Consider the following 27,872-nt stretch of genomic DNA (forward strand, 5'->3'; position numbering starts at 1 on the left):
ACATATTAAGAGCCCCATCACCCACATCCCACTGAAGTCGTTAATTTGTTCACAGAAAATGAGGATTTAAACGTAGATATACACTTGCCACTCAATGGTAATAAACATGCCCAAGCAACAGGAATCAGGGAAATCATTGGCTTTTTTCTCCTCTACCCCAGCTCGTTCCTTCATCAGGACCTCATTACAGACTATCTGTTCTGCTGGAGAGAGCTGACATCATTACATTAATTTCTTTAACTTAGTTTTGATTCTCCCCATTTTTCCTATTTGAAAAGTCATATGCTCATAGTAGAAAATTTTGCAAACATAAAGATAAAGAAGTCTAAGTTTGAGGTATAACAAAGAGGGAAAAAGTCTTCCAGAATCCATCATGCCGCTCAGAGGTGATCATCACGTTCCTGTGAATCCCAGACTCTGAAGGGCCACCTGCCGGGGGCCTGGATTACTGGGAAGAAAGGAGGAGGCGAGCTGCTGGAGATGGCTGATTTATCCGTGTCTAGAATCCCCAAGGACTCTGGAGCCTGGGATTTGAGAATGGATGGCAGGAACAAGCCTTCTTCTTCACCAAGGGCCCAGTACACCCCCACCTGGCATGAGACCCATGTAAGGCGTGCCTGCCCTGCTCTCTTCCCAGCCTCCTCCTCCCCATTTTGGCTCCAGGGCTGGGAAATGCACAAGAAGAAGACAGACCATCCCTTGTGCTATTCCCGAATCCGGGTGGAGGCTGACACAGAGCATGGCACTGTCCGCCCTCTCCCACTCACCTGCGGGAGACACGAGGTTTCTCTCTCAGGGTCTACACAACCCACCCTCTCTCCATTGCCATCCACCTCCTGGAGTGTTAGGCCAGATTTTGAAACAGGACATCTTAAGGGTGAGGACAGTTAGAAATGACAGCACTATGCCAATAAGTCATATAAACAAGCCAGGGCCGTAAAGCGAAGAGAGGGAAGGAGGCACCTTCACCTCCTGCTGCTCCCTTCTCGGGCTTTCCACAGAGGGTGCTTGGGAGCTGGGTCTCTACCACTGAGGTGCCCAAGGGGATGGTGTCAACCTGTGGCCCAGAGGGACAGAAAAGGCAGCTGATGGTTAGATGGACTTCAGGTTGCTCCCCACAAACGCAACTGACCCTGTTACTATTACATCCTGTGTTTATCTTGACCGAAATGTTTTCATTTTTGAGTACATTTACTCTGAAGCAAGTAGAAACCAGAGAGAGGTGGTGCTTAAAATGGACGAGGGAAAAATGATAAAGCAACAAACAACTTACCACGCACGTCACATCCCCCTGCCTCCCTTCGATGCACTGTGCGTTCACACTGCAAGGATTCAGTTCTGGATTCCTGCAGTTTCTCTCGATTTTGCATCCCCTTGTCTGATCACCAGTGTACCCTGGTTTACAAGGCCCACAGCGATAAGACCCCTGCAGGGAGCAAAGACAAGATGATGAGCCAGGGGCTCAGAGCTGTGAGCAAAGGCACTGCGATGGTGTCTATGTTCATATGTCCTCAGTGATGCCAGGATTAAGGGAGCTCCATGCCTGCCTCTCTGCTTCCATGTACATCTTATAAGATGCTGTGAATACTGGGGAAGACACCACCAGATTGGAAGATGCAGCTGGCCACGCAGACATGAAGGAACAGAACTGAGGCAGAAGGCTACACAGTGAACCAACGTCACTTTGATTTCCCAGCTCCGCTGTGGGGGCAAAAAGGGAAAGGGCTGGAAATTCCAGTGAAGGTATAGTAAGAGGCTTTCCTCTGGGGACAAGGCAGATGGTTTGATTAAAAAGCAAGTTAGAATTTTTTTTTTTTTTTTTTTACTGTTCCTTTGGCTTTTTTTACAATTGAGTGACAAAGGAACAGGTGTACAGAGAAATGTTGGTGGCGCTGCATTGAGAATTCTTGATGAGGTAAGCTGCTATGGAAGAAACCTGGCAAATGAGCTGTCAGCCCCATTGCAATGGCACTTCCAGGGCCAGGCAAGACTTTTTTTTTAAACAGCTCTATTGAGATAAAATTTACATATCATGAAAGCCACTCACGTAACGTATACAATTCAATGATGTTAGTCACTTACAACCCCTTAATTGCCAAATCCAAGGGATGCCCTTCAATGACCTTTCTTGATCTAACGGCCTCACTGGACTGCTCCAGTGGTCAGCTGTCTCTGTTTCTTTCCTTCTGCTCTTTTTCCTTTGCCTGCTTCATCTTTGAGATTCTCTGGAGTTCTACTTTCTAGGCAGTTCCACTGTCTACTGTCCTTCTCCCTGGGTGGCTTTAGTTATTACCTTTATGTCAATGTCTCCCAAATCTATTTCTGCAGACTAGCTTTGTCCTGGTAAAAATCTAAGAAGCAACAAATCCCTGTATATTTTTAAGTAGTAAAGCGTTGTGGATAAGAACATAGGCTCTGCAGCCAGACTGGAAGTCTTATGAGATGTGTGGCCTTCACCTAATTACTTAACTTTTCTGTGCCTTAGTTTCTTCAAATGTGAAATGGGGATTGTTGTGAGGATTAAAATAAGTGACTTGATATTTATAAAATGCTTTTACGTACAAGGAAACTAGGAACCTAGAGATTAAATAACTTTCCCGGGGACATATAGTGAGTCAGAAACAGTCACACATGGAATCAAAAAAATAGTTCTTTCGTTGACAGTCCACAGTGCTACACCTATCATCTTAGAATGGCCAATTTTTTCAGAAGTGGGTGGCCAGGTCCTTCTTCCTAGTCATCTTAGTCTGGAAGCTCTGCTGAAACCTGCCCACCATGGGTGACCCTGCTGCTATTTGAAATCCTGGTGCCATAGCTTTCAGCATCCCAGCAACACGCAGCCGCCACAGTATGATAACCGACAGACAGATGGTGTGGTTCCCTGACCAGGAAATGAACCTGGGCTGCTATGGTGAGAGCGCTGAATCTTAACCACTAGACCACCAGGACTAGCTATATTCTGGAATACTGAACTGTTAATATAAACAAGAAGCTCTTCATATTTTTAAAACGTAAGAACAATAATATTTTATTCAATAAATATTCATCTTACAAGTCCAACACTTCAACTTTAATAGAAGATAAAAAACAAGTTTGGCACTTATAAAATTATGTTTATATAAAAAATTACTTATAAAATTACTCTAATATTAAAAACTGTTTTTCAGCACAAACTTGTATCCTCACTTGCCAATCAAATATATTATGCCCATATATTCTACGTGTGTTTCGGGGTTATGATTTATAAACATACCCTTGTTTTAATAACTGGTCTGCTTTGATAACAACATAACTGGTCTGCTTTGATAACAACAGCCATGAGAAATACTTACCAAAGTGTTAACACAGATGGAATTGAGAACACATGCTCCATTTCGACACTCATCAACATCAGTGCAGACCTAGTGCAGAAAAGTTCAAAGAGACACTCTAAGTAGAAATGCAAAAAAATTTTGCTTTGTTTTCATATCTTTGTGTGAAGTGAGGATACAGAATTTCAGGTCGAATGGAAACTGGAATGTCATTTTAGCATCTCCGTGTTTGTACCAGTCTGTACTTACCCTAATTTCAAGCGACGGTTGCCTACTTGGTATTTAAAGTTGTTCAGAAAAGACAACTTGTATGATTAATTAGTTCCACAACATTTCTAGTCAGGAAGGTTCTTCTTTATCCTGGTGGGGACTCAATGTATTTCTTCTATCTGAGGATTCCTATCTTTCTTTGATTCTGGAAAATTCTCAGCATCCCTCTGCTCCTATTCTTTCTTTTTTTTTATTTTTTTTTTATTTTTATTTTTCCCCCAAAGCCCCAGTAGATAGTTGTATGTCATAGTTGCACATCCTTCTACTTGCTGTATGTGGGACGCAGCCTCAGCATGGCCGGAGAAGCGGTGCGTCGGTGCGAGCCCGGGATCCGAACCCGGGCTGCCAACATCGGAGCGCACGCACTTAACCGCTAAGCCACGGGGCCGGCCCTGCTCCTATTCTTTCTATTCTTTCTTTGGAACTACAATTAAACAAATATTGGACTTTCTTATTATCTCTTCTTTTGACTCTTAACCTCTCGTTCATATTTTCCATATCTTTATTTCTCCGTGCTGCGTTCTGGATGATTTCCTTAGACCTACCTTCCGGTCTATAAATTCCCTGTTAGCTGTCTTGCCCATCTATTGAGTTTTTAATGTCAATGATTATATTTTTCATTGAATAAATTTTACTTGGGCTATTTTTCTTTTTTTTTGTGAGGAAGATCAGCCCTGAGCTAACATTCATGCTAATCCTCCTCTTTTTGCTGAGGAAGACCGGCTCTGAGCTAACATCTATTTGGGCTATTTTTCAAACTTGCCTGTTTTTGTTTCCCCCACATTGCTCTATTCTTTAATGATGTGGTATCTATTCTTCCCTTTTTCTCTTTATCCTTTTGAACTTGTTTTATATTTATCATGTTTCCTCATGGTGGCCTCTTCATATAAATTGCCATTTTTGTTGATGAGCATATCCTCTGTGGCCCTGCTTTTGCCTGCGTGCGTTCCACTGGCCCTGAGTTTTGGAGTCTCTTCACAAAGTGGTATGGCTTTGACATTAGCCAGACCCTGGGGATTTTATTGCTTCAAGGCTGGTTTTTGTGTTAATTTTTTGACTTGTGTTTCTGCATTATATGTGTAACATAGATTTGGAGGTCACAATTGTATGTGGTACAAGCTTGGAGCTTTGGTTTGTTGGGGGCAATCTTCATTTTTATCAACCATGTCCCAAAGCTGAGACATCAAGCTTCCTTGTTGAGTTTGGGGGCTAGTAAAGTTTTCTCATCTCCTTGTAATGGGTAGGGTAGCTCTTTGAGGCTCCTGGCTTTATGCAGGGGTGTTAGGTCTTTCTAAAGGTCTAAGACTACATCTGCTGTACCCATAGGTGCTAAAACCCCAGCTCCTCACTCCCAGGATCTACATCCAGCTCCCACCTCCCATGAGCTGCTGTGGCATCAGCCGCCACCCACAGCTCTGGCTTTGAGTTCCCTTTTTGTTTCTAGAAGCTGAACATTTCCTTTTGTTTCTTTTGATATTGGTGATGCATTAAAATTTGTTGTTAAATTTTAGCAAGGTGGCTCCCTTCTACTTCAGTTCAGTCTTCCATATTGCTGGAAATCCACTGGTGAGTGCTCCTTCCAGCTTACATAAAGCATCTTCCATTTCATCTATTTTCCTTGGTGTAGTCTTGGAGATTTTGTCATTAGGGGAGAGAAGAAAAACTTTGGGTCATTACGCAGACAGCTTCTTGTCATTCATATGTGTCTAGCTTGCCTCCTTTCTCTAGTTAAAAAAATGTTGCCCTCTAGACTCCTTTGATGGGCAGCTAGGAAATAATGAACCCTTGCCCTTCTTCAAAGCTAATAATTTCCCTAAGGTAGTAAAATATATTTATAGACCAACCATTTTTAAGGGCTGAAAACATCAAAAAGAATTTCACAGTCAGTCAGTTAAATAATGACCAGGACATAGTAGAACATTTGGAAATAAATGGAGACTGTCACAGAGTGCTCAAGTGCTTTATGGTAATTTATAGCTTATATAAGAAGAAGGGGGGTTTCCTCAGGGGATTATTTCCTCTCTTGAAATCCTCTCATCTCTAAAACAGCTTCTGATCAGCAACAATGACTCCATAAAAGTGGCCTGATTTTTCAAAGCTTTTGCTTGTTTCCCTAATTCTTAAGTTATTGTGCAGGACAAAATGCTCAATGGCTATCAACAAAAGAAGCCTGAAATCAGGGCCTGTATTCAGGATCACCCCATTTACTGTTTTTCTAGTGATACTCGATTATTCCAATTTAATAGCTTCTTCCGCCCCACTAGGCTTGATGAACATATATGCTCAGAAATGAGTTGGAAAACTTCCTAACTTGCCCATTGTGCACCATGACATTCCACATGGCATTGGCTGCTCAAGGAGGTAAAGGATTATACTGGAAGAGGGGGGAAACAAAGTTTTTCTGTTGGTAATTAAGATAAAAAATGAACAGAAAGATGATGACTTCAGCCCACCTGCTTGTTTGCCTTGGCAAAACTGATCCCAACACCCTGCAACATGGGCCCCGTGAAGCCCACTGGGCAGGCGTCACATCGGAAGCCAGGAGCCAAGTTCACACAGCGCACGCCCGGGTAGCAGGGATGATATTTGCACTGGAGACAAAAAAAATTCAGTCTTTAGCCACATGGACAAAACAGTCTCAAGCTATCATTCATCTATTTGCACATGCTCGTTTATTCATTTAACTATCCATTTTTTGGTTGCCAAATGATAAAAGGAAATAGAGGCTTCCAACTTTGTAGTCACCCACGGAATCCCTGAGCCACACAGTACTGCCTGTTACTGCCTGTTAGTTACAGAATCATGGCACCACTAAGTGGAAAGGGTCCTTCATGTTAACCAGTCTACCTCCCCGTGTAAATTCCCTGATACTCTAACTTGGAAGTTTAAAATCTCTGTGAAGGGATGGTGCTCCTGGACCTCTTGTCAGCTTGTCAGCCTCTAATAACTTGGCTGTTAGATGAATCCAAAGGCATTACTGAACCAGCCATTCAAACGAAAAGACCTCGAGAAGACAGTCAGGTCAGTTATTTGTTCAGTGAGATGAGATCCACCAGGGTCTGTGCCTGCCTTCGTGCCCTATCAAGTCCATGGCTGTTCCCAGGCTCTCGGAGTCTAGGAGATTGATTCTGATGCTTTTTTTTTTAACCACTTCAACTAATGTAAAAAACATGACCACTTCCTGTCCTTTCAAAAGGAGGAAAATTCCAGCTCACAGATAAAAACCAGATGTAGTTCTATAAAATATGTGCAGATGTTTCTTCAATTGAGGGATTATTAGAGATCATCGTAATTGCTTACTACTTGGAGGTAATCAGCTGAGTGCTACCAGGAGCCTGCAGGAGCTGTGTGTGTGTGTGTGTGTCTGCATGTGTGTGTGTCTGCATGTGTGTGTGTCTGTGTGTGTGTGTAAGCATGTGCCTAAGCTCCTTGCACGCACCTCATCCCCTCCGTTTCCCCTTCCAGCCTTCCTCTGGCCGGGTGGGAGGGGAAAGGCACATTCTGGTGGCAGCCCTGCTACCTACAATGAACACTGCTTTGGGACTGGAGTAGTGACTGGCTAACCGTGGTCTTGAAACAGTCCCTTTCAGCTTTGCCAGCCGGCCAAACAGCCTGTATTTGCTGTATGTGTCTCTCTGGCTCCATCCCCGGGCACTTTTGGCTACTTACAGTTACGTATCCTCCTCAACAGGTCATGTTGGTTTGAGATTCCCTTCTACTCTGCTACTTTAGGAAGCCTGAAGAAATTAGTTGCAACCCCTGAAATATACCCTGACACAGATCTTCCCCCTCCCACATTTGCAAAAGTGTGGAAAAATCAAAACTGTAACACAGACTGCTTAAGAGAAATAATCAGTGTTAGAGTATAAAGCTGAAATCTCAGCATTGTAGCAACACAGAGCAGTAGAAGAGCTGGAAACAGAGAGAGAGAGATTACAAACACAGCCACACCACGTGTCACGCCTCCTTCCTCCTGCTGCTCACAGTGTCTCTGGTCTTAAGGATTCATAAGGAAGTAATTTTTATGCACCTGGAGGACAACTCAAGTCATCCCTTAGTCATCAACTCGCCTTCTTTTTCCATAAGCTGTAGGGTATGTGAGATACTCAGGGAACCCCCAATCTGTCCAGCTGAACTTTTACCTCATCAACATCAGAACAGGTGACCCCATTTCCCGTGTAGCCCTCGGGGCAGGGACCACACTGGAAGCCATCTCTGGTGTCAGTACATCGGACGCCACGGAAACACGGGTTGGAGTCACACCGGCGTATTGGGGGTGTTGGGGGTGCCGGGGCTGCGGGAGCCACCACTGTGTTTGGGGTTGGAGACTGAAAGCTGAGAGGACCTAGAGAAAAACAATAATCCATAGGCTTATTCACCACCAGGAAAACACAGCTAATAAAAAATGAAATTTCGTTCCCCAATGAACTTCCGTTCCCTCCAACTCTGTGCCAAACCTCCAGAAACCACAGCAAACGCAGCCTCACCCCAGGCCCTTCATCAGCATCTGCTCGTCCAACTCGAGCGAGCCACTTACCACAACAGCACTTACCGCAAGCCTGGCATTCAGCTATGGTGTTTCGCAAAAATGATGTTTCCTTGACCTTTAGAAATGGGAAGGGAAAAGAAAAGATGGAAAAGGAGTACCTGATATATAATCCAGGAATGAAAAAATCCACGTGCAGCAATCTGCTGAACAGTTCTTAAAGGAGTGCTAACGCAGCCCTTGACAGCTCCCGCTCTGCTTGGAGCCATGGTGTGTTTACTATACGTTTGTCCCTCATTTCCAGAGCCCTTGTAGCAGAGCCCCAGGGTGGCGGGCTGTGTGGGGCCACCTGAGGTCTGGCTCCAGGTCCCCATCCCTGCCTCTGCAGGCCTGCGACCCTATTAGCTTGTACACAGACCTTCTCTGAGAAGACTGGGGCTTTTCTGATGGTTTGTCCTCGCTGTTACCTGCTGTCTCAGAAGATCCTTCACTTCTCCCAGTAGCTGGTTTAGTTGTGTCATTTGCCCCAAGAACTGCCTATTAAAGTCTCCTGTAGGAATAGCAAAAGATAAGGAGAATTCAGCCAGTGACAGCCATCTCTACGGTGACTCAAAAACAAATGATTTCCCAGAGAGTCATCGTGACAAAAACCTAGAGTAGAGGAATTCGACTTGGGGTAGTTCATCTAATTCACCTAAAAAATAACGATAATGATGCCACTGGCTAGTTAGTCCAAATTCAGATGAGTTATAAAAATAAAAGTGCAATGGAAACATTTCTTGCCCTAGACTTTGGCACAAGAGCCTGGTTTTTGAGGATACACTCTGTAGGACTGTTGTGCTGACAGCCCACCTTTTGGTGATGGGACCCAGCCCACCGGGGGACCTGGGGGTTTGTGTGTATGGAGGAAGGTGCACAAACTGCCCGAGAGCCCACACCTGTGCTTGTGGCAGCCACCGGCTCACTCTGCTGCAAGAAGCAGTCTTGCAGGCTGGCAACCTGGAACAGCGAGCCTCGCACCACCAGCTTCAGCTCTTCCAAGAAGTCCTAGAAGAAATCACAGTCATACCACACATAGCTGACACCGTTCAAAAGCCAGGGCGCGTGCATTCTCACACTGTTTTCGGAACAGAGCAGCCCTGTACACTTGGGCCCCGACATCTGACATGCTTTTGTGGGTTTGCATTTTTCCTAGAGCCCGCCCGCCCCGTCCTTTTGACTGACGCAAATATGGAAGAAGCCAGTGGCCTAGGAAAATGCTGACATTCGGCTTGGCCTGAGAGCTCATCAAGGTGGCTCTGAGAAGAGGAAAGGCTTTTTCCTTCATGGTAAACAAGTTATTGTGTGGCAGGAGGCTCTGAAGACTTGTCTGGAATTTGTTTATGGAGTTTAGACTGTAATAAATAAGATAGTGATCCTAATGTTAAACACTGTTGTTTTTAGAATGTCTTGGCTCCAGGTTTTAGCAAAATTTCTGATTTCCTTGGGCTATGAGAATGAATAAACTGTATATTCTATGATTATTAGGTAGTTGGCATCATATTTTCACTCCATTGGTTGATATTGATTATTCATTGTTAGTCACAAAGTCAATTTCCTGACCTCTTTATTTTGTAACTTTTATTCATACCCATTATTAGATATATATATCTATATATGACAGAAAAAGTTTATGTTAACTGCCAATTTAAAGTCATCATCTTTATTTTAGAAATGAGCATGCTAAGGATTTTCAGAGGAATTCTACTTTTTAATTTAGCTAAGTCATGTATGCAACAGGTGCTATGTAATAGATATTGTGTTGGACATCAGACTATAAGCTCTATGGAGGCAGGCCATGACTATTTTGCCCACCACAGTATCCCTAATGCCTAGTATGTGCCTATTTGTTAACTAATTGACTAAATGAATGAATGAAAAGGCGACTATGAAGGTAGAGCGCTTGGTCCCTGCTAATAGTCTGAGGAGGGAGAACTTTTGAGAAAATTCCAAGAAGCGTAGTTTCTGATGACCTTGCCATGGCTGACTCCTGGCTTTTAGAAATTGACTTATTTGGTAGTGGACATTAATTTCTGAAGTGGTCAGTCACACAATTTCTGACTGTCATTCTGATTATTTGGGCTACTTTGGGGATTCAGAAATAAAGTTTAGCATCTCTTTCTACTCATTAATTTTCTTCTCTCTATAAATCTACAATATATATACATCTCTCTTTCTCTCTACAAAAACAAAACAAAAAAACCTTGGATTTTAGCTTTCTTGAAATTTCTGCTTGAAAATGGTTCCTATTTTCTAAGAACAAAATTCTAGTATCAGAGTCATGCTTTTAATGTTATTATCTAAAACTTCTCAACATTCGTGGTTGTAATGGAAATTATTGCTTACACCCTGACTCTTGGTACAAAGGGCACAGAGTAGCTTGTAACTAAAGTACATATAATAAAATAATAAAATAGAAATGGAAAATGAGGATTGAGAGATAGAAGACAACAATATTATGGGCCATAACAGATGATCATAGTTACTGATTTTGGCATTGACTCCCACATCAGATAAAATTCAGGAACTATGACCAGTTATAATTAATGGAAAAGACAAAGAATACTAGTTCTTTATAGGACACAAAGTATTTCCTAGTGCAAAATTCTAAAAGAAATATATGTGGCAATTTCTACAGTAAGTGCAATGATAAATGAAAAAAATACCATTAACATGGTATAAAATAGAAGATAGATATGATGGGATTTTTAAGGCCTCATGGAACTAGGTTGGCAATAAGGTCCTTTTTGTTAGGGATGTTCTAATAAGACCTGTGAAAATGCTGTTCCTAGTGCTTGGCAGTTTCCAATCAGTCTTTCTTTTTTATTTTCATTAAAAAATAATAAATAATACATTATACAAAGATTAAAAGTAGATCATCCTACTACCCTAAGATAGTTTTTTAATTTTTGCTATTCCTTTCCAACTTCACAATTATATCCAAAAAGTCTCCACTTATCATCTAAAGCAGAAGCTCTCAATTTTGGCTTCACATTAGAATCAGTATTTTTAAAAATACTGATGCCTGGGCACCACGCCTACAGATTCTGATTCAATGTGTCTTGAGGGTGAGCCCTCTATCAGCAGTGTTTTAAGTTCTGCAGGTGATTCTAATATGCAGCCAGAATTAGACCCTCTCATGAACTCAGCACACTCCTCTGCATTCTCTGAGCCTCAGCAATCCACCTCTGTCCTTCGGAGAACGGTTTGTGCGTTCCTACCTGTGCCTTCCTCTGGAAAGTCCTCAATTCAACGGACTCAGGATTCTGGGAGAGGCCAGAAAAGCCCCTGGGGAGATTGTGAACGGAATCCACTTGGTTGCAGTCCAGGTAGAGCTCTACAGAGCCAGACCCTCGCCGTAAATTGGTCAGTCTCAGGAGGACCCTGTGCCGCCTGCCGTCAGCCAGATGCAGGTTGTTGAAAGCCACCAAGTGAATCTTCCCATCATTCTTCAGGTAACGGAGGATGGCTGGAACCAAGCACAGATCAACAAATGACGAGATAAGGGGAACAGATGCAATTCTGTGCTGAACAGCCTCCAGGTCACAAGGCTGGGTCACCGCAAAGAATGCAAGCAAGTCGGAACCATAAATATTCAACATCTTGTAGGCCAGGCATTGTTCTAGGCACTGGCAACCAGTTCTGTTGCTGAGAATGTTTTGTGCTCATGGAGAGATAGATGATAAGTAGCAAATGTGAAAAGAAACAATATAATTTCAGATAATGATAAGTACAATGAGCCAGTAGAACCCATCAAAAGTCAACTAAAATCCAACTAAGCTCCTGAGGGCACGAATTTATTAATTTACCAAACATGTACTGAGCACTACTATGCGGCTGGGTGCTATGTTTAGTTGCTTTAAACATTGAATTTCTACTCATTGCAACCGTACAAAATTGGAACAACTAGAGATAAGGAAAGTGATGCTCAGATAAGTGAAGGAACTTGCTCAAGGACATAGTAAGTGGCAGGACTAGAATTTGAACCTGAGTGTGGTTTATTCCATGGCTAAATGAATGGGCATGCGTGGGCCTTTGTAAGCATACGATGAATTGAGTGTAATCTGTCATATTGTCCCTCAGCAACCTATCTTCAAATTGAACAAGGCTCAGTTGGAAAACCAAAAGTATCCATGGTTGCGAAAGAAGGACTAGGAGGGAGATCCACTACCTGATTTTCTGTTTGTTTTTTCTATGCAGGCAGCTATCTATTCACATACGTTATTAAGCTCACTAAATGAAAATTCATTCGAATTTTAAAATTCTGGTTTTCTGCCTCGCTTTTTACTCCATTATTGTCCTGAATATATTGAGCCTCGAGCTACAGTCTGCACCTGGATGTTGAGCCTTTGGGAGTGAAGCCCACTGGGTGAGGTTTGCTGTAAAGACCAGAGTGATTTGCTTCCAAGGGCTTAGTGAGTCTATGGATGCACCTCCAGGTCCATCTATAGGCACCATTGCCAAACCCAAGTTCATCACCATAAACAATCATTTCATATAACAAACATCTGAGAGAGGGAGGGCTTGCTACTTAAATTATGGTATAATCATAAAACAAAATACTATGGAATAGTTGCATATTAAAAACACAAAGACATTCCCAGTATTTTGTGGAGTGAAAAAAAGGTTATGAATCAGTACAGTTTCATTGAGAAAAAAAATGTGTATGTGATATATATTTATATCTGCAAATATAGACAATTAGAAGGAAATATGTCAACATTAATATGGTCATTGATGGGTGCTTAGATAATGTGTATTTTTTTCCTCTTGCTCATCTTCATTGTCTAATTTTTCTACAAGAAAACACGCATTACTTATTTAAGACAAAAAAGTGAAAAAGAAATGAATTACACACATATACCCAAACTGTGCTGCTGTCAGTCTGAATGATTTGCAGAAAGTAACTCAGACCATTTTTCCTCAAGTACCTTTCCTGTAGAGTATAAATGCCAACTCGATGTTGCCCCATGGAGTAGCCAGCCAGGAATCCCTGTTTATGTTGCAATATTGCCAGAGAAAATATTCACTACTGTGAAACTTTCAGGATGCATTTGAAGACTTTCTCCAAATATACTAGACTTTCTAGGTTGATTTTGCCACCCCTTCTAAAATCTGTCTAGATTTGCTTTTCCATTTGACCATGGATGGCGTGGGCCAGGTGCCATCAGGTTCTGTGATGTAGAGAGATGCCGGGAGGAGTCAGGATATCTTCTCGTTGCCTATATGGTCACCACCACTTGCTTACTGAGAGAAAAGAATTGCTGAGGCCTGGCAAGACAGACGGGCTAGAAGGCCTTTCTATGACTGTAGTATAATACTATGTTTCCTGAAGTAAAGTATTGGTAAGACTTAAACAAATGTGGTATGAAAGAAAGAAAACAGTGGGAAGGAAGAAAACAGACAGTAGACATTCTTGAGATATTTTAAATATGGGGTTCAACAGAATTATTACCCCTTTATTTAATATTGTTGAGAATTTATAGTGATAACTGCCTGGCTGGAAATTGGAGGCATATATGGTACCCAAAAGACAGGGAAAATTGATACCTGGTGTTTTTACAGGCCAATAAAAATACCAATTGGACCACCAACTTTCAGTTCAGTCGTAGACACATATACTCAATATCTCCTTATTCTTGTTACAGCCACAACCGCTGTTCTGCACATTAACAGTTTAAATGAATAGACATAGTGGCTTCAAACAAATACCCTTGGTTTTCCTCCCTAAACTGAGATTTCTGTGGAATTCAAAGGAAACATATGTACATGGGCATCTTGCCTGCTTTTAACAGGCCTTCTCCCAGGGCATGTGGGCCATGATTTATTTTCATAAAGGAATTGTGTTAAGGTTAATTTTATAAATAGTACCTAGTGGAGTACTTTACACATAACAGGTACACATTAAATATTGTGAATATGAACTTTCAATGAATAAGTAAATGATTGCATTTAATGAGAGCTTTTCATATATAAACAAAAAGTTCAGAGAGCAGCAATTCAGCATCTACTGTAGGTAGCAAAACCTACTTGTGTGTTCATGCTGTCAGGGAAGGGGATTCTATCCTTCTGCCTTGCCGTGTATTGCAATGCAACACTGAAATGATGAATTCCTCATGCTCCTAGATCTTGTGAGAATACCAAGAGGAGAAAAAGGAAAAGAAAAATTATGGAAACTTCCATCTTCACAATGTCTGTCAGCAGAAAAATTATCAAGTGCTTTGACATTCACCATTCTTCATACTAGATCCAATAATTCTCATTTCTCTTATGGCTTCCATTTTTCATTTTTATCGCAAAGTCCTTACTTCAGGGCTTCTACACTTATTTTATCTTCAGAGCAGTAAGACAACCCCAGTTTTCACATCAGTCAGACCGAGTCTGGAAACAGCCAAGAGTTCGGGCCACGGGTGCCTGAGGCCTGCTGAGTGGGAGTCTCCCTAACCTTCTCTAGAGGTGGCAAAATTGGACGAAGACAACAAACATGCCTCCCTTCCTCTCTCCTGCCCCCCTTCCCAGGGCTCACCTTGCCCTATCTTAGCCCAACACATACACAGCAGAGGGGAGCAAAGTGAGGAGAAAACAGTACAGAGCGAGTAGGGCAGTCATTACCCCTCCAGGAGGGGTGACAAGGCAGTGCCCTGAAGCTGCAAGGAGTCGTCTTCTCCCGGGCCCACCACCCTTTGCCCGTCTGCACCCGGGAGCACTGCACTCAGGGAGAGTCAGCAGCGACAATTCTGTTTCTTCAGCTGCTGCACACTCAGCTCTCTTGCTCCCTTTTCATTCACCACCAGCTGAAAGAAGTGTGCGCGGTGATTTCGGCCTGGCTCTCTTGTGGAACAGGACAAAAAACTCAGGGCACATCTGATTAGACTGAAGGCTCAGGTCTTCTAATGGCGCTTCCACCTCTACTCTGTTCCATCTCTGGGTTTCTCTGCCCAATTCCTGACTTGCCTTCTGTCTGGAGTTTTTCTGTACCGACAGCTTGAGCTTCTTATGGGACTGTTCCGACCAAGTTATTGCCTTCTCCAAGTCACACACAAGCAAGCAGATGAAATCCTTCAACAGCCCTCTAGTGGTTCCTCAACAGTATCTAAACTCCTCACCCCAGAACCGGCCCCACCCTTCCCCACCCTACTGGCTGCCGATGCCCTGCCAGGCTGAACAACCTGTTCTACATTTCCACCTCTCTCTTGCTTTCTCCAGCCTCCCTCATCCTTCTCTCTCTTTGTGGAACGTTCTCTTCTCCATTGTTCTCCTTCCTGCTCCAACATCGCTACACTCCTGAAGCCAAGATCCAGCTCAAATGGACCCTACTCCCTGAAGTCTTCCTGCTTCCCCCTGGTTGGAAGTTATCTGTCTTGTTCAAATTCCCACAACACTTTCTCCGTACTTTTCTAGATGTACTTTTCCAGGACCTGGATTCCAGTCATGGCTCAGATACTGAACAGCTATGTGACCCTGGGCCTGTTCATTTTGCCAAGTGTTCATTTCTTAAAGTATTAAATGGAGTTCATAAAAGCTGGCCCTCCTACTTCATTTTGCTTTTAGTGGTGGTCAAATAAGAAAATGCAAAACTAGGGGGATGGCCCCGGGGCGGAGTGGTTGGAGTTCCACACGCTCTGCTTCCGTGGCCTGGGTTCGTTGGTTCGGATCCCAGGCGTGGACCCACTGCACTCATCAGCCGTGCTGTGGAGGCATCCGACATCCAAAACAGAGGAAGACTGGCGTGGATGTTAGTTCAGGGCTAATCTGCCTCAACCAAAAAAAGAGGAAGATTTCCAACAGATGTTAGCTCAAGGTGAATCTTCCTCACCAAGAAAAAAAAAAAAGAAAATGCAAAACTATAAACTGCTATATAAATGTAGGTATTAGTGTATTTATTTTTGTTTATTTCTTATCTTCTCTATTAGAGCAGAAACTCTTGGGACCAGGAGTCTGTTTCTTACTAATTTTCCCATACACCATAGCAAATGAGAGCATCAAGTACAACTACTTACTGAGCAAAAAATTAGATGAAATAGAGTATTCATGTGTCCACTCTGATTTTTTTCTTAACCCACAATCTTTTATTAAAAGGTAGGGGGCAGTTTCTATGGGTTTATTTATATAAATCCTTTTCTTCTAAACTTGCATCTTTGTGCACTTGACAATTGCGACCTGATTTCACGGCTACATATCCATGCCTGGTACCAGCCTGAGACAGGAACCACGTTGCCTAGCCTGCTTAAATACCATCTCAGTGACTGGCAGGAGATGAAAAAGCAAACCCAAGCAATGAAGATTTGAAATATTGCTACCTTGGGGAAGGATTTTCAAAAGAATTTTTGAAAAGTGGACCTGGTAGTCAAAAATATTATGATGTGTTGAATGTCAAAGCAATGAAGCAGAGTGCCAGCTTTAAAGAACTGGAAATGATAATATTTTGTCTGCTTGGGCAAAGGAGTTCAGAGTGACCTGGCCTGCAGACCGCAAACTAGTGAAGGTAGTCTGGGACTTTCCGCTTTGCTTGGCAAATGGCTTTGCTCTTTGGCACTTTTAAATATATGATGAAAGCCATCGCTGTCAACCTTTCCTCTTCTTTTTAAATAATTGTACATTTAAAAAATGCCTTCTTGCCATTAATGTCTCTTGAGATGAATATCCTTGTTTGCCTTTGCTTATTTATCTTTATGACCTATATAGTAGGTCTTTGTAACTTTAGTGCTTTGGAACTATACATAAAAGGTAAATCATCAAATTGCTTTTCCTGAAAGTACTCTGGGTGACTTCCAGGTGTGATAAATGCAGCCCGTATGTTTCCGAATTTTCTTATAGTGGTTTGAACAAATGTAAAGTGTACAGAGTACACACACACACACACAAACACACACACAGCAAAGAAATCACCCAGTGAAAGGAAGCATAGCAATTATATTAAACATCTGCAGCAGGCTTTATATTTGGGGAAATTGAGACTCGTCACTGTATACCACTACCTGGTAGGTGACAAAGCTGTGAGTTTGCACAGAATCCCAAGGTCATGTTACAGGAGACAGCTGCAGAGCAATTTCTTAAGCACCCAAGGAACCTCTTTAGCCTTAGGAGAGCCACAGAACATTAGCATAATAAGTCATCCAGCTTAATGTCTCACTTCACAAATCCCTTCAATAAAAGCACAGCCTCTACCAGCACACTTCCAGCAACAAGGACCTCATTACTTTGCAGAGAAACCCATTTCACTTTTGGATTGCTCTCCAAGATTTTCCTAATACAGAGCCAGTATCTGTCTCCCTCTGACTTCTACCAATGGGTCCTAATTTTACTCTTCAGAGCTAGAGATAGATTTAGTCTTATCCTCAATCCACATGATATTCTTCAATTTTTTAAGGCAACTTTCATCTCTCTCATGTCATCTGTCTGGCTTTATTTCTCCAGTTCCTTTAATTTTTTGACTGGTGGTAAAAATTAGGGTCCAGAGGGGTGGACTGGTGACTCTCCTCAAGGTAATCTCTGACTTGACAGTGCCCCTGTGAAATGTGCCCTGGACTACACAAAACATTCTAGATGTGGCCTAGACAATTAAGAGGACAGGGGGACTACGAGCCCCATTAATCTGACCACATGAATGCGTTAACGGAGCCTAAAATTGAAGAAGCTTTTTAAAAACAGTTGCATCACTGTATTTGTTCATTCATTCATTCAGCAAACATTTTTGAGCAACTATGATGTGTCGGGCACTGTGCTCCACACTGACTGGTTCTCAATGCTGGTGACTAGAACTCTTAGGCAGGTCTCCCACATCCTGTACTTCTGCAACTGACTTCCCACTCCTAGATGATGGATTTACATTTATTCTTGTTAAATTTGATCTGCCTGATTGTGGTGCATTGTGTCAGTCTGGTAGCACCTTGTAAATGTTGATGACAGCATCCAATATGTTCAAATGTCTTTTCCAGCTTTGTGCCAATTGCAAACAGGATAAAACACTGTCTATGCTCTCACCTAAGTCACTGATAGGTTGAACAGTTCAATGCCCGAGATAGAGCCTCGTCAAAAACCACTAGATACTTTGCTATAAGGCAGTTTATCAACCCCTAACAGCACTATTTATCTAGCTCATGCTTCTTTACATTATTCAGAAAGGTATAATGAGTGACTTCATAAAATTCTTCTCTGAAGTCAAGGTACATTATGCTCACAGTATCTTTTTGCTCTGTCAGCTTAGAAACTTCACTGAAAAAAAAGTTTAGTATGACTTAAATTTTAGTAAGCCCATTTGTCTTCAAATAATCCTAGATTTCTTTTCCAGGCAATCCCAAAATACATGAAAAATAATATAACCCTCTGGGGGTTTGTCCTAAAGTTCACTAAAGTTCTTTCCATTTTCCGCATACGACCACTTTAAAATTGAGTTCATTCAAGGGCACCTCATAAGATTATTATGAAAGTTAAAAGGGAAAATGAGTATTGAGCTTTTAGCACGGTCCTGGTACATTGTAAGGACTCCATAAATACTATTATTAATGTTTGAGGCACCTGACTTTTTCCCCTTCATTATTGAGTTCAGAATTCTAATATTTAAACTCTTCCATCTCTCTCGAGCTGTAGCTCTCCTTAGCCTGCAGGCTTCAGAACCACTACTCTGAACTATTTGACACCTCCTATCCTTAGGCTAAGGAGCTTGACTGACTCTCTCCAGTCATTACTGCAGCATCTTGGGGTTCTTTTCGTTTCCATAGCACCAAGTTGTTCTTCTGTGGTGATCAAATTAAGACTAAGAAGCAGTTCTATTCATTCGCTTTTTCTGAAAGGTGAAGCTTTCATCAAGGCAAGCCAGAGTTTGCCAAATAATCATCTTTGGAAAACAGTTGCCTAAATAGTAGATCTTTCTCTCTCTCTAAGAATTTTTATTGAGCTGCACAGTCTGAAAAATTTACTATACTTTATATAATTCAGTTCTTGCTATCAACCTGTGACATAACTATTATCATCTCCACTTTGGAGATAGTAAATTGAGACTAAGAGTGATTCAGAGATGTATTCACGGTGACACAGTTGTTAGGATTTTTAACTGTGACTCAAACTTAGGATACTAACTGGAAGGTTGCCTCTATGCCAGATACAAGAAAAGCATCAACCATATCTTCTACCCAGCCAGGTGGTTTCTGTAGAATGCTTACTTCTATCAAGATTATATCACCTGTATTACTAATAATCTGATAGATCATTTCTATCAGAAATACTACTTGTATTTCTTTTATATTTTAATCCAAATGGTCTTCAACATTCATTCATTCAAATATGAGTTTGAACTGTGTACTTCCAGAATTTCCACAATAACGTATGTCTTCTTTAAAAACAAGGCTACTCTTCTCAGCCTCCATTTATTCTATTCAATCTGTTCATGAGCCACTTCTGTGTACAAGGCACTGTGCCAGGGGATTCAGTAGACACAAAGGTGAGTTAAGGGATGCTCAGTCCCTGCCTTGAGGAACCTTACAACCTACTGGAAAGAAGATCTAGAAGTAATTCAAGTACAAGAAAAACTAAGCTTAGTGACTTCTGTAGAGGTACAAAGTTATATAAGGAAAGATGTCAGAAAGAGTTTGAGATGGGTCTTGCATGTGTAGGATTTTGGTGTCTGCAGATGGTGCAGGATACGTACCAGGGGGAGTAGAGGGCAAGTGCAAAAGGATGGAGAAGGAGAGACAGCATAGGTAGGTTCAGGGAACGGTAGCTGGTTCATCTAGCTGAAGCACAGGCTGCATGGAGGGCTGGAAGGAGGGAGGTGGAAAGGCTGGTTGGGGGTCACGCAGTGGAAAGCCCTGAACGCCCAGCAGGGGTGTTTATACCTTATTCACTTGGGAATGGGGAGCCACTAAAGGTCTCTGGGGTCAGGCATAACTTGATCCAAGTTACACTTTGTGAACAGTAATGGGGTGGCCATGGGTGGGAGGACTTGAAGAGTGTGAGAATGGGAGCAGAGAGCTCAGTGGCAAACTCATTCTTTGCAGTCTTCACGAACTACAGTTTAGTTTACTACAGGAGCTCATCTAGGGCCCACACCACACATCCTGCTCTTTCATACTATCCATGTCGTCTCCCTCTCCCCAGTCATGACCTTTAATGGAGGGGGAGATGGGTCCTCTTTCCTACTCAGGTGTTTCAAGTCGGTAGAGATACATCTTGATTTCTTTTTTCACTGTTTTCCATGCAAATCAACAGAAGAGGAAAGGAGCTGAGCCTTACCAGTTGAATAACGACGAGGCTCACCTTCCAGGAAGACGATTCTCTCTGCCCTCCATACCTTATGTCAGGCCTGCACGGCCACCACTGAACACCTCCATGAGGAGTCACAACCACATGCCACATCTTTTCCTTGGACCTGATGGACCCAGTGACTTCTTCTTATTGTTCTAGTCAGAACAGGCTGCTTCTCCTTCCCGAAACTTGCAGATTTACCATTGATGGCAAATCTCTGTACTTTTCCCTATTGCTCCAGTGAAACTTTTCTATGTCAAATTCTTCAACTCTCCAAACTCTAATACTAGTATAAATTCCTCTTTGTTTCCTGAGAATTTTCATTTCTGGATTCTTTTATGACTTTTATTGCTGTTGTTGTTGTGAGGAAGACTGGCTCTGAGCTAATGTCCATTGCCAATCCTCTTCTTTTTGCTGAGGAAGATTAGCTCTGAGCTAACATCTGTGCCTATCTTCCTCTATTTTGTATATGGGACACCGCCACAACACGGCTTAATGAGTGGTGCATTGGTCCGCGCCCAGAATCCAAACCTGCGAACCCCAGGTCGCCGAAGTGGAGTGCACGAACTTAACCACTATGCCACCGGGCCAGCCTCTCTTTTAGGACTTTTAAAAAATATTTTCTAAGAGCTTTTTATCTTCTCTAGTAGGTTGGAGGGTGGAAGGATGTTCGTCAACCCTTTCATCTTCTCCTCTAACATGACGATCAGCTGGTATTTACAGCTGACCCACATGACTGGTGATTCTTCTTGGAAATGCACTAACAACCCCCTTACCTATCCATCTACCTGCCCATATATCCAGTGTTACCCCTGCCTATAAAAACAGAAAGAAGAAGTTACTTCCTTGTGTTTCCAGGCGACATAGACTTTCCACAATGGGTTCACACATGCTGGCCAATTTAGAAATACAGGGTGAGATTCAGTGAGGGCAAAAAGCTAGAAGCAGAGTTTTTCACCCTACAGAGGGCCTTTTAGCCACTAAGCTGAATGAGCTAAAAGAAAAATCTTCCAGTGCATCTAAAATAGCAAGTTTAGTGAGAAGCTCCTGAACTTTAGATGAAGGGTGAATTTTACAGATCACAAACTGAGTAGCGGGGTTATTAGAAGATGAGCAGTCCCTTTAATAGCTGTGAGGCAAAATGGGGCTGATTCAAGGCAGAGAGATGGGCAAAATTACCTCCCATCAGGGTGGATGATGTGGCAGAGGGGTCAGGAATGGCTGAACCATCCGCTGAATCATGAACCATGTCCCCAGACTCCCTTCATTATCTGAAACCTCACCACAGCCCCTGAGAGGCCAGCAGGCACAGACAAAGCAGACTTGTGAATGGGGTGGGAGGACGCAAGGAGGAGGTTGGAACTTGACATAAAAGAAGGGGTTAGAGTCCCATTCCTTCTTGCTTTTAACTCTATAGTCCTATGAAAGCTAAGAATTAGGAATTTCAGCTCCTAACGCCTGCAAATTTAAGTGTTCAATTGCAATTAGAATCTAAGAAAGAGTCTGAAGCACTAGAAGTATCTACGTTGTAAAGCAAACTGAAATAAATATAAAATCTAGCCAGAAGGACCGGTCCTCCCATTTTTATTAAAAGCATGAGGCAGCACGAATACGTTATCTGTCACATTCCTCAATAAGCGGGAACAGGTGCTGTCCCCAGGGCATGGGTGGAGGAGAAGGAGATGAAAAAATAGTGACCTTTTCTTTGGGAGTCATTTCTTACTACTTGTACTAACTCACTTTGACAGCGAAACATTTGACAGTAGAGGGACCAAACAGGTGACAGATCTGTGTAAACTGGCACGAAACAGGTAGGAAAGAGAGCTGTCCATTTAGTTCTCCTGGCTGAGGTCTATTCTCTCCATCAAGCTCAGGAAGGTGCTTGCAGAGCTAGGAGTTAGGTCTGCTAAGCACATGCTTCCAAGGGAACATAAGAATGGCACAGTGGCTGTTAGGGACTGAACGTTTGTGTCCCCCTACTATCCATATGTTGAAGCCCTAACCCCCAATGTGATGGTATTAGGAGGTGGGCCTTTGGGAGGTAATTAGGTTTAGATTAGGTTATGAGGGTGGGACTTCCAAGAAAAGGAAGACAGAGAGCTCTCTTTCTCCCTACTGGCATGCACTGAGGAAAGGCCATGTGAGGACACAGCAAGAAGCTGGCTGTCTACAAGCCAGGACCCAGGCTCTCACCAGGAACAAAATCTGCTGGCACCTTGATCTTGGACTTCTCAGCCTCCAGTACTGTGAGAAATAAATGTCTGGCCACCCAGTCTATGGTATTTATTATAGCAGCCCGAGCTGACTGAGACAGTGGCCTAATTGTCCTGGATCCTGTCTCTTCCAGACTGGATCCAAAATAACATGAGAATGGGAGAATGTCAAAGGGCACGTTTTTTTTTTTTAATCAGTTGCATTTCTTTTTTTTTATCAGTTGCATTTCTTTCTTTTTTTTTAATTTTTTGTTTATTGCAGTAACACTAGTTTATAACATTGTATAAATTTCAGGTGTACATCATTATACTTCTATTTCTGCACAGATTACATCTTGTTCTATACCATCTATACTACCCAAATACTAATTACAACCCATTACCACACACATGTGCCGAATTATCCCTTTCACTCTCCTCCCTCCCCCCTTCCCCTCTGGTAACCACCAATCCAATCTCTGTCTCTATGTGTTTGTTTGTTGCTGTTATTATCTACTACTTAATGAGGGAGATCATACAGTATTTGACCTTCTCTCAAAGGGCATTTTGGTCACAAGTAATTCTTCATTCTTTCTCCCAATATCAACTCACTCTCCCCATAGAGGTAAATGTTGAATTAGAAGAATTTGGTTTTGAAAACTGAAATGAATGGCAGATGAGAATATAATTGTACAAGGGAATCATCTTAAGGAAAGTAGACCCTGAATCCTGGAACAGGAAAAGAGGATTTTTTTTTTTTTTTGGTGAGGAAGATCAGCCCTGAGCTAACACCCATGCCAATCCTCCACTTTTTGCTGAGGAAGACTGGCCCTGGGCTACCATCTGTGCCCATCTCCTCCACTTTATATGGGATGCCACCACAGCATGGCCTGACAAGCGGTGCATCGGTGTGCACCCGGGATCCGAACCTGGGCCTCCAGCAGTGGAACACACACACTTAACCGCTACGCCACGGGGCCGGCCCCAGAAAAGAGGATTTTTAAGAGAATGATTTCTGCACATTTGCTCACCTTTGTTTAAGCGTCCCATCACAGTAAATTCGAAATATTTGCTGTTGTCAGTTGAAGAGTAAAGGCCGAAGATGGTAGCTGAGCTCTTAGTCTGCAGCTTGAAGGTGAAGATCACGTACAGCTCGTTCAGGGTGGGGTCCGTCAGGAGTGGCTGCAGGACAGCGGGGTTCAGCCTCTGGCTGGAGGATGGGAGGAGGTCAAAGACTGGGGAGAATGGGGAGAGAGGGGAATCAGTGAAAGGTTTAACTTCCGGGCAAACACGTTTTTTGAGGGGGGACAATTTGACAGTAAGCTATGAAGTAACATAAACTAATATTGTAATCATTTTTCCACATTGCCAAACTCACCAGTTCTTCCTTAGCACTTGTACAGGGGCTGGACATTTGAACCAGAAGAAATATAGCACAATATTCATCACTAGGCTATAGCCTCCAAGAGACTAAAGGTGCAAACCCTGAGTTGCATCTGGCTGAAGAAGGGGCTCTGAAAATGCCCACTATGAAAAGCACTAAAGGCTTAAAGTACCAGGGGGACAAGTGAGAGCATCCAAGTCATTGTTTTTCTTATGTCCTGGGGTCCTCCTGCATGCACCTCCTGGACCAGAGCCAACTGTATTTTCCCGGTCAGTGATAAATGACACAGGGATCGCAGCAGAAAGCAGAGACGTGGTGGGGGATACAGTGGCAGCAAAACAATTTGCTACCTTTGTGAGACCAAAGTGTTCCCTTTGTGCATTTACAGTTCTCCAATATTTCTCTATTAAAAAATCCCAAGGTGTAGCCAAGAAGTGGAAGCAACCCAAGTGTCCCTCGACTGATGAGTGGATCAAGAAGATGTGGTATATATGTACAATGGAGTACTCAGCCATAAAAAAAAGACAAAATCATCCCATTTGCAACAATATGGATGGACCTGGAGGGTATTACGTTAAGCGAAATAAGCCAGACAGAGAAAGACAAACACTGCATGATTTCACTCATATGTGGAAGATAAACTAACAAGGACAGAGAGAACAGTTTGGTGGTTACCAGGGAGAAGGGGGTTGGGGCTGGGCACAAGGGGTGAAGGGACACATTTATAGGGTGACTGACAAACAATAATGTACAAGTAAAATTGCACAATGTTATAAACTATTATGACATCAATAAAAAAAAAATCCCAATATGGAAACAAAACAATGTGGTTTCTATTTCTTGACTGTAACTTAACTGACAGATTTGGTCTACAAAAACTAGAACCTGCATTCGTATTTGTATAAGTTGCTTTTGATGAAGCCAGCAGTACTTTCTCTCAAACTTTGTAATATTTATGAAAGCTATGAGAGAGTATGTCCAGGGTTATTTAAAAGGCAAAGGCCAAATTTGGGTAATACTGACTAGAAGTTACTTAGTATTTCTGTTGGTTTATGCAAATATTATTTAAACGGTTCCATAGCCTGGAGAAACTTCAGCCTCTAGAGCTCTCTCTTGGATACAATAATCCGGTTCCTGAAGGGTAACAGTATCCGTAACTTATAAAGAGCTCTTAGAAATCAATAAAATAAGCATCCTAATTGAGAGATGGGCAAAGAACATGAAAAACCACTTTACAGAAAAAGAGTTACAATGGCAAGTAAGTATATATACAAATGTTCATATACCTAACTAACGATGAAGAAAGTGCTGACTTAAACCATAAGGTATTATTTTCACCATCAAATTGGAAAAACAACAAATATAATAATACCCTACTGTCAGTGAGGTTCAGGGAAATGGGCACTGTTATGTACCAGTGGGTAAAATCTAAACCAGTATGAACATTCTGAAGACATTTTAAAGAACAGTATCAAAGTATTTAAGACATATATGTTCCTTGACTTAGAAATTCTACTTACAAAAATTCATCCTAAGGAAATAATAGATAACATGGTAGATTATTTAGGTACAAAGACAAATCACCATCAGTGGTAATTCTAGAGTTTCTATTTAGGAAGGAATTATATGAAAATCTAACGGGAAGAGGTGAGAAACCTGAAGCTCTGTTGGCATAGCACTTCATTCTGAAAACATAAACGGCCCTGAGCAGAGAAAGAAGGGCCTGACAGAGATTAAGGAGATTTTAGCCATCCTTTCCCTGTGGCACTGCAATGGTTCAACAAACTATTATCTATAATATCAAAGCACTGGAAACAACGTAAGCGCCCTATATTAGAACCCTGCATAAATACATTTTGGTCCTTCCGAAAAGCGGAATACTATCTAGAAAAAGGGTAATGCAGCTGAATACTTACAGATATGGAAAGAGGTTATGACATATTAAGTGGAAAAAAGATCATAAAACTATACATATAAATGATTCCATTTGAAATATATATTTGCATAGAAAAAGATTTGAAAGACAACACAACAAAATGTTAACATAAGTAGTGGCTATCTCTGGGTTGTATAATTATAAATTTTTTATTTCCTTTTCTTTTGCTTATCCAATTTTCTATTTTTTAACAATGAACAAATATTGTTTTTGTAATAACAAAAAAATAAATAAAAGTTATAAAACAAACAGGCAAAGACCTAGTTACTCAAGAATGTCTACTCTTTTTAAAAGACAATCTGTCTTCAGACTGGATCTGCATTGTTTCCTCATGTGTAGCAAGGACCTTACATAATAATGAATTTCACACTAGAAGTACTGGGATATCTATTATGTTCCTTCTAGCACCTCACATTCCCCCCAAATGAAGAGTGCTGCCTACTGTACTTCAAGGGGGAAACAGAATTTTTAAACTTCCAAAGAACTGGAAACTTTACATTTCCAACAGTGAGTGCAAAGAGAAATAAAGCAACATGGTACAAGTTCCCTTCAGGACAAGGCATCTTCAGAAAAGAGACGTGTGTTTAAGGTATGGGCACTGAATTCAAAACTGAACTCTTGGTATTTCTGATTCTTGCTTTGACTATGAGTACTTCCATAATTTAGCTCAAGCTAAATGTACCGCATTTCAATCTGTATGGTTCATCTAATCCCCTGGTTTCTCTCTCAAGAGGCAAAATTGGGATTAGTAATGAGTTTGGAAAGTGTTTTGACAAGGAAATGAGACACTACAGTTTTCTATTAATGTTACTACATTTTAGCAATAGTGCCAGGATCTAAACATAATCTTCTAGTGTCAGAGGTGAAATTACTGCTACCAATGAGCCCAATACCATGGTATGAAAATTGAATACGTACTAATAAAATTAGCAAGGCAGCTCAGAGGAGAAAGGAGATAAGCAAATTATCCAGTTAAGCTGATAAATGCATGACTAATTAACTCAATAAAAGAATCTATCAGAAACTTCACTTAATCAGGTAATCTACAGCAACTAAATTAATGAGATAATTTCGGTAGTATGGCCTGATTTCAAGTCTCCATAAAACAGGCACCTTTGTGTAGGAGAAGCAAAATCCACATCTGCAGCACACCATGAAGTTGTGTGTTCACATGTCAAGATTTCATGTAACACAAAACATTATACCCATAAATTCAAACCTTCCAATAATTTCTTCCATAAGAAAACTTTTGAATTGTGTTAAAAAGCTTCCTTTCTGACACCAAAAGCAAAGGCAACAAAAGCAAAAATGAACAAGTGGGACTACCTCAAACTAAAAAGCTTCTGCATGGCAAAGGAAACAACAGAGTAAAAAAGGCAACCTATTTGCAAATCATATATCTGATAAGGGGTTAATATCCAAATATATAAAGAACTTATATAACTCAATAGCAAAAAAACAATCTGATTTAAAAATGGGCAAAAGATCTGAATAGACATTTTTCCAACAGACATACAGATGGCTAATAAGTACATGAAAAGGTACTGAACATCACTAACCATCAGCGAAATGCAAATCAAAACCACAATGAGATATCACCTCACACCCGTTAGAACGGCTATTATCAAAAAGACAAGAAATAGTGTGTTGGTGAGGATGTGGAGAAAAGAGAACCCTCGTGTACTGTTGGTGGTAATGTAAATTGGTGCAGCCACTATGGAAAACAGCATGCAGGTTCCTTAAAAAAATTAAAAATAGAACTATGAAACGATCCAGCAATTCTACTTCTGGGTATTTATCTGAAGAAAATGAATACACTAACTTGAAAAGATATATGCGGGCCGGCCCTGTGGCTTAGCCGTTAAGTGCGCACGCTCCGATACTGGCGGCCCGGGGGTTCGGATCTCGGGCGCGCACCAACGCACCGCTTCTCTGGCCATGCTGAGGCGGTGTCCCACATACAGCAACTAGAAGGATGTGCAACTATGACATACAACTATCTACTGGGGCT

The 27,872-nt window shown here is 41.8% G+C and overlaps 1 protein-coding gene across 1 annotated transcript in view; it reads right to left on the reverse strand.

Moving 5' to 3' along the window:
* THBS4 (thrombospondin 4) overlaps nt 1–27,872 on the reverse strand; it is a 44,213-nt gene that overhangs the window by 14,238 nt on the left and 2,103 nt on the right. Inside the window, exons 2-10 of the mRNA XM_087430126.1 lie at nt 23,573–23,776; nt 11,328–11,575; nt 9,006–9,114; nt 8,535–8,617; nt 8,134–8,185; nt 7,724–7,926; nt 6,035–6,172; nt 3,333–3,401; nt 1,274–1,426 (exon numbers count right to left, since the gene is read on the reverse strand). Coding sequence (XP_087286252.1) covers nt 1,274–1,426; nt 3,333–3,401; nt 6,035–6,172; nt 7,724–7,926; nt 8,134–8,185; nt 8,535–8,617; nt 9,006–9,114; nt 11,328–11,575; nt 23,573–23,776 — 1,259 coding nt within the window. The remainder of the gene's footprint in view (nt 1–1,273; nt 1,427–3,332; nt 3,402–6,034; nt 6,173–7,723; nt 7,927–8,133; nt 8,186–8,534; nt 8,618–9,005; nt 9,115–11,327; nt 11,576–23,572; nt 23,777–27,872) is intronic.

Source organism: Ceratotherium simum, chromosome 4 (genome assembly GCF_057802395.1).
Source record: "Ceratotherium simum simum isolate JZ-2026a chromosome 4, ASM5780239v1, whole genome shotgun sequence".
In the NCBI taxonomy this organism is placed as follows: Eukaryota; Metazoa; Chordata; class Mammalia; order Perissodactyla; family Rhinocerotidae; genus Ceratotherium; species Ceratotherium simum.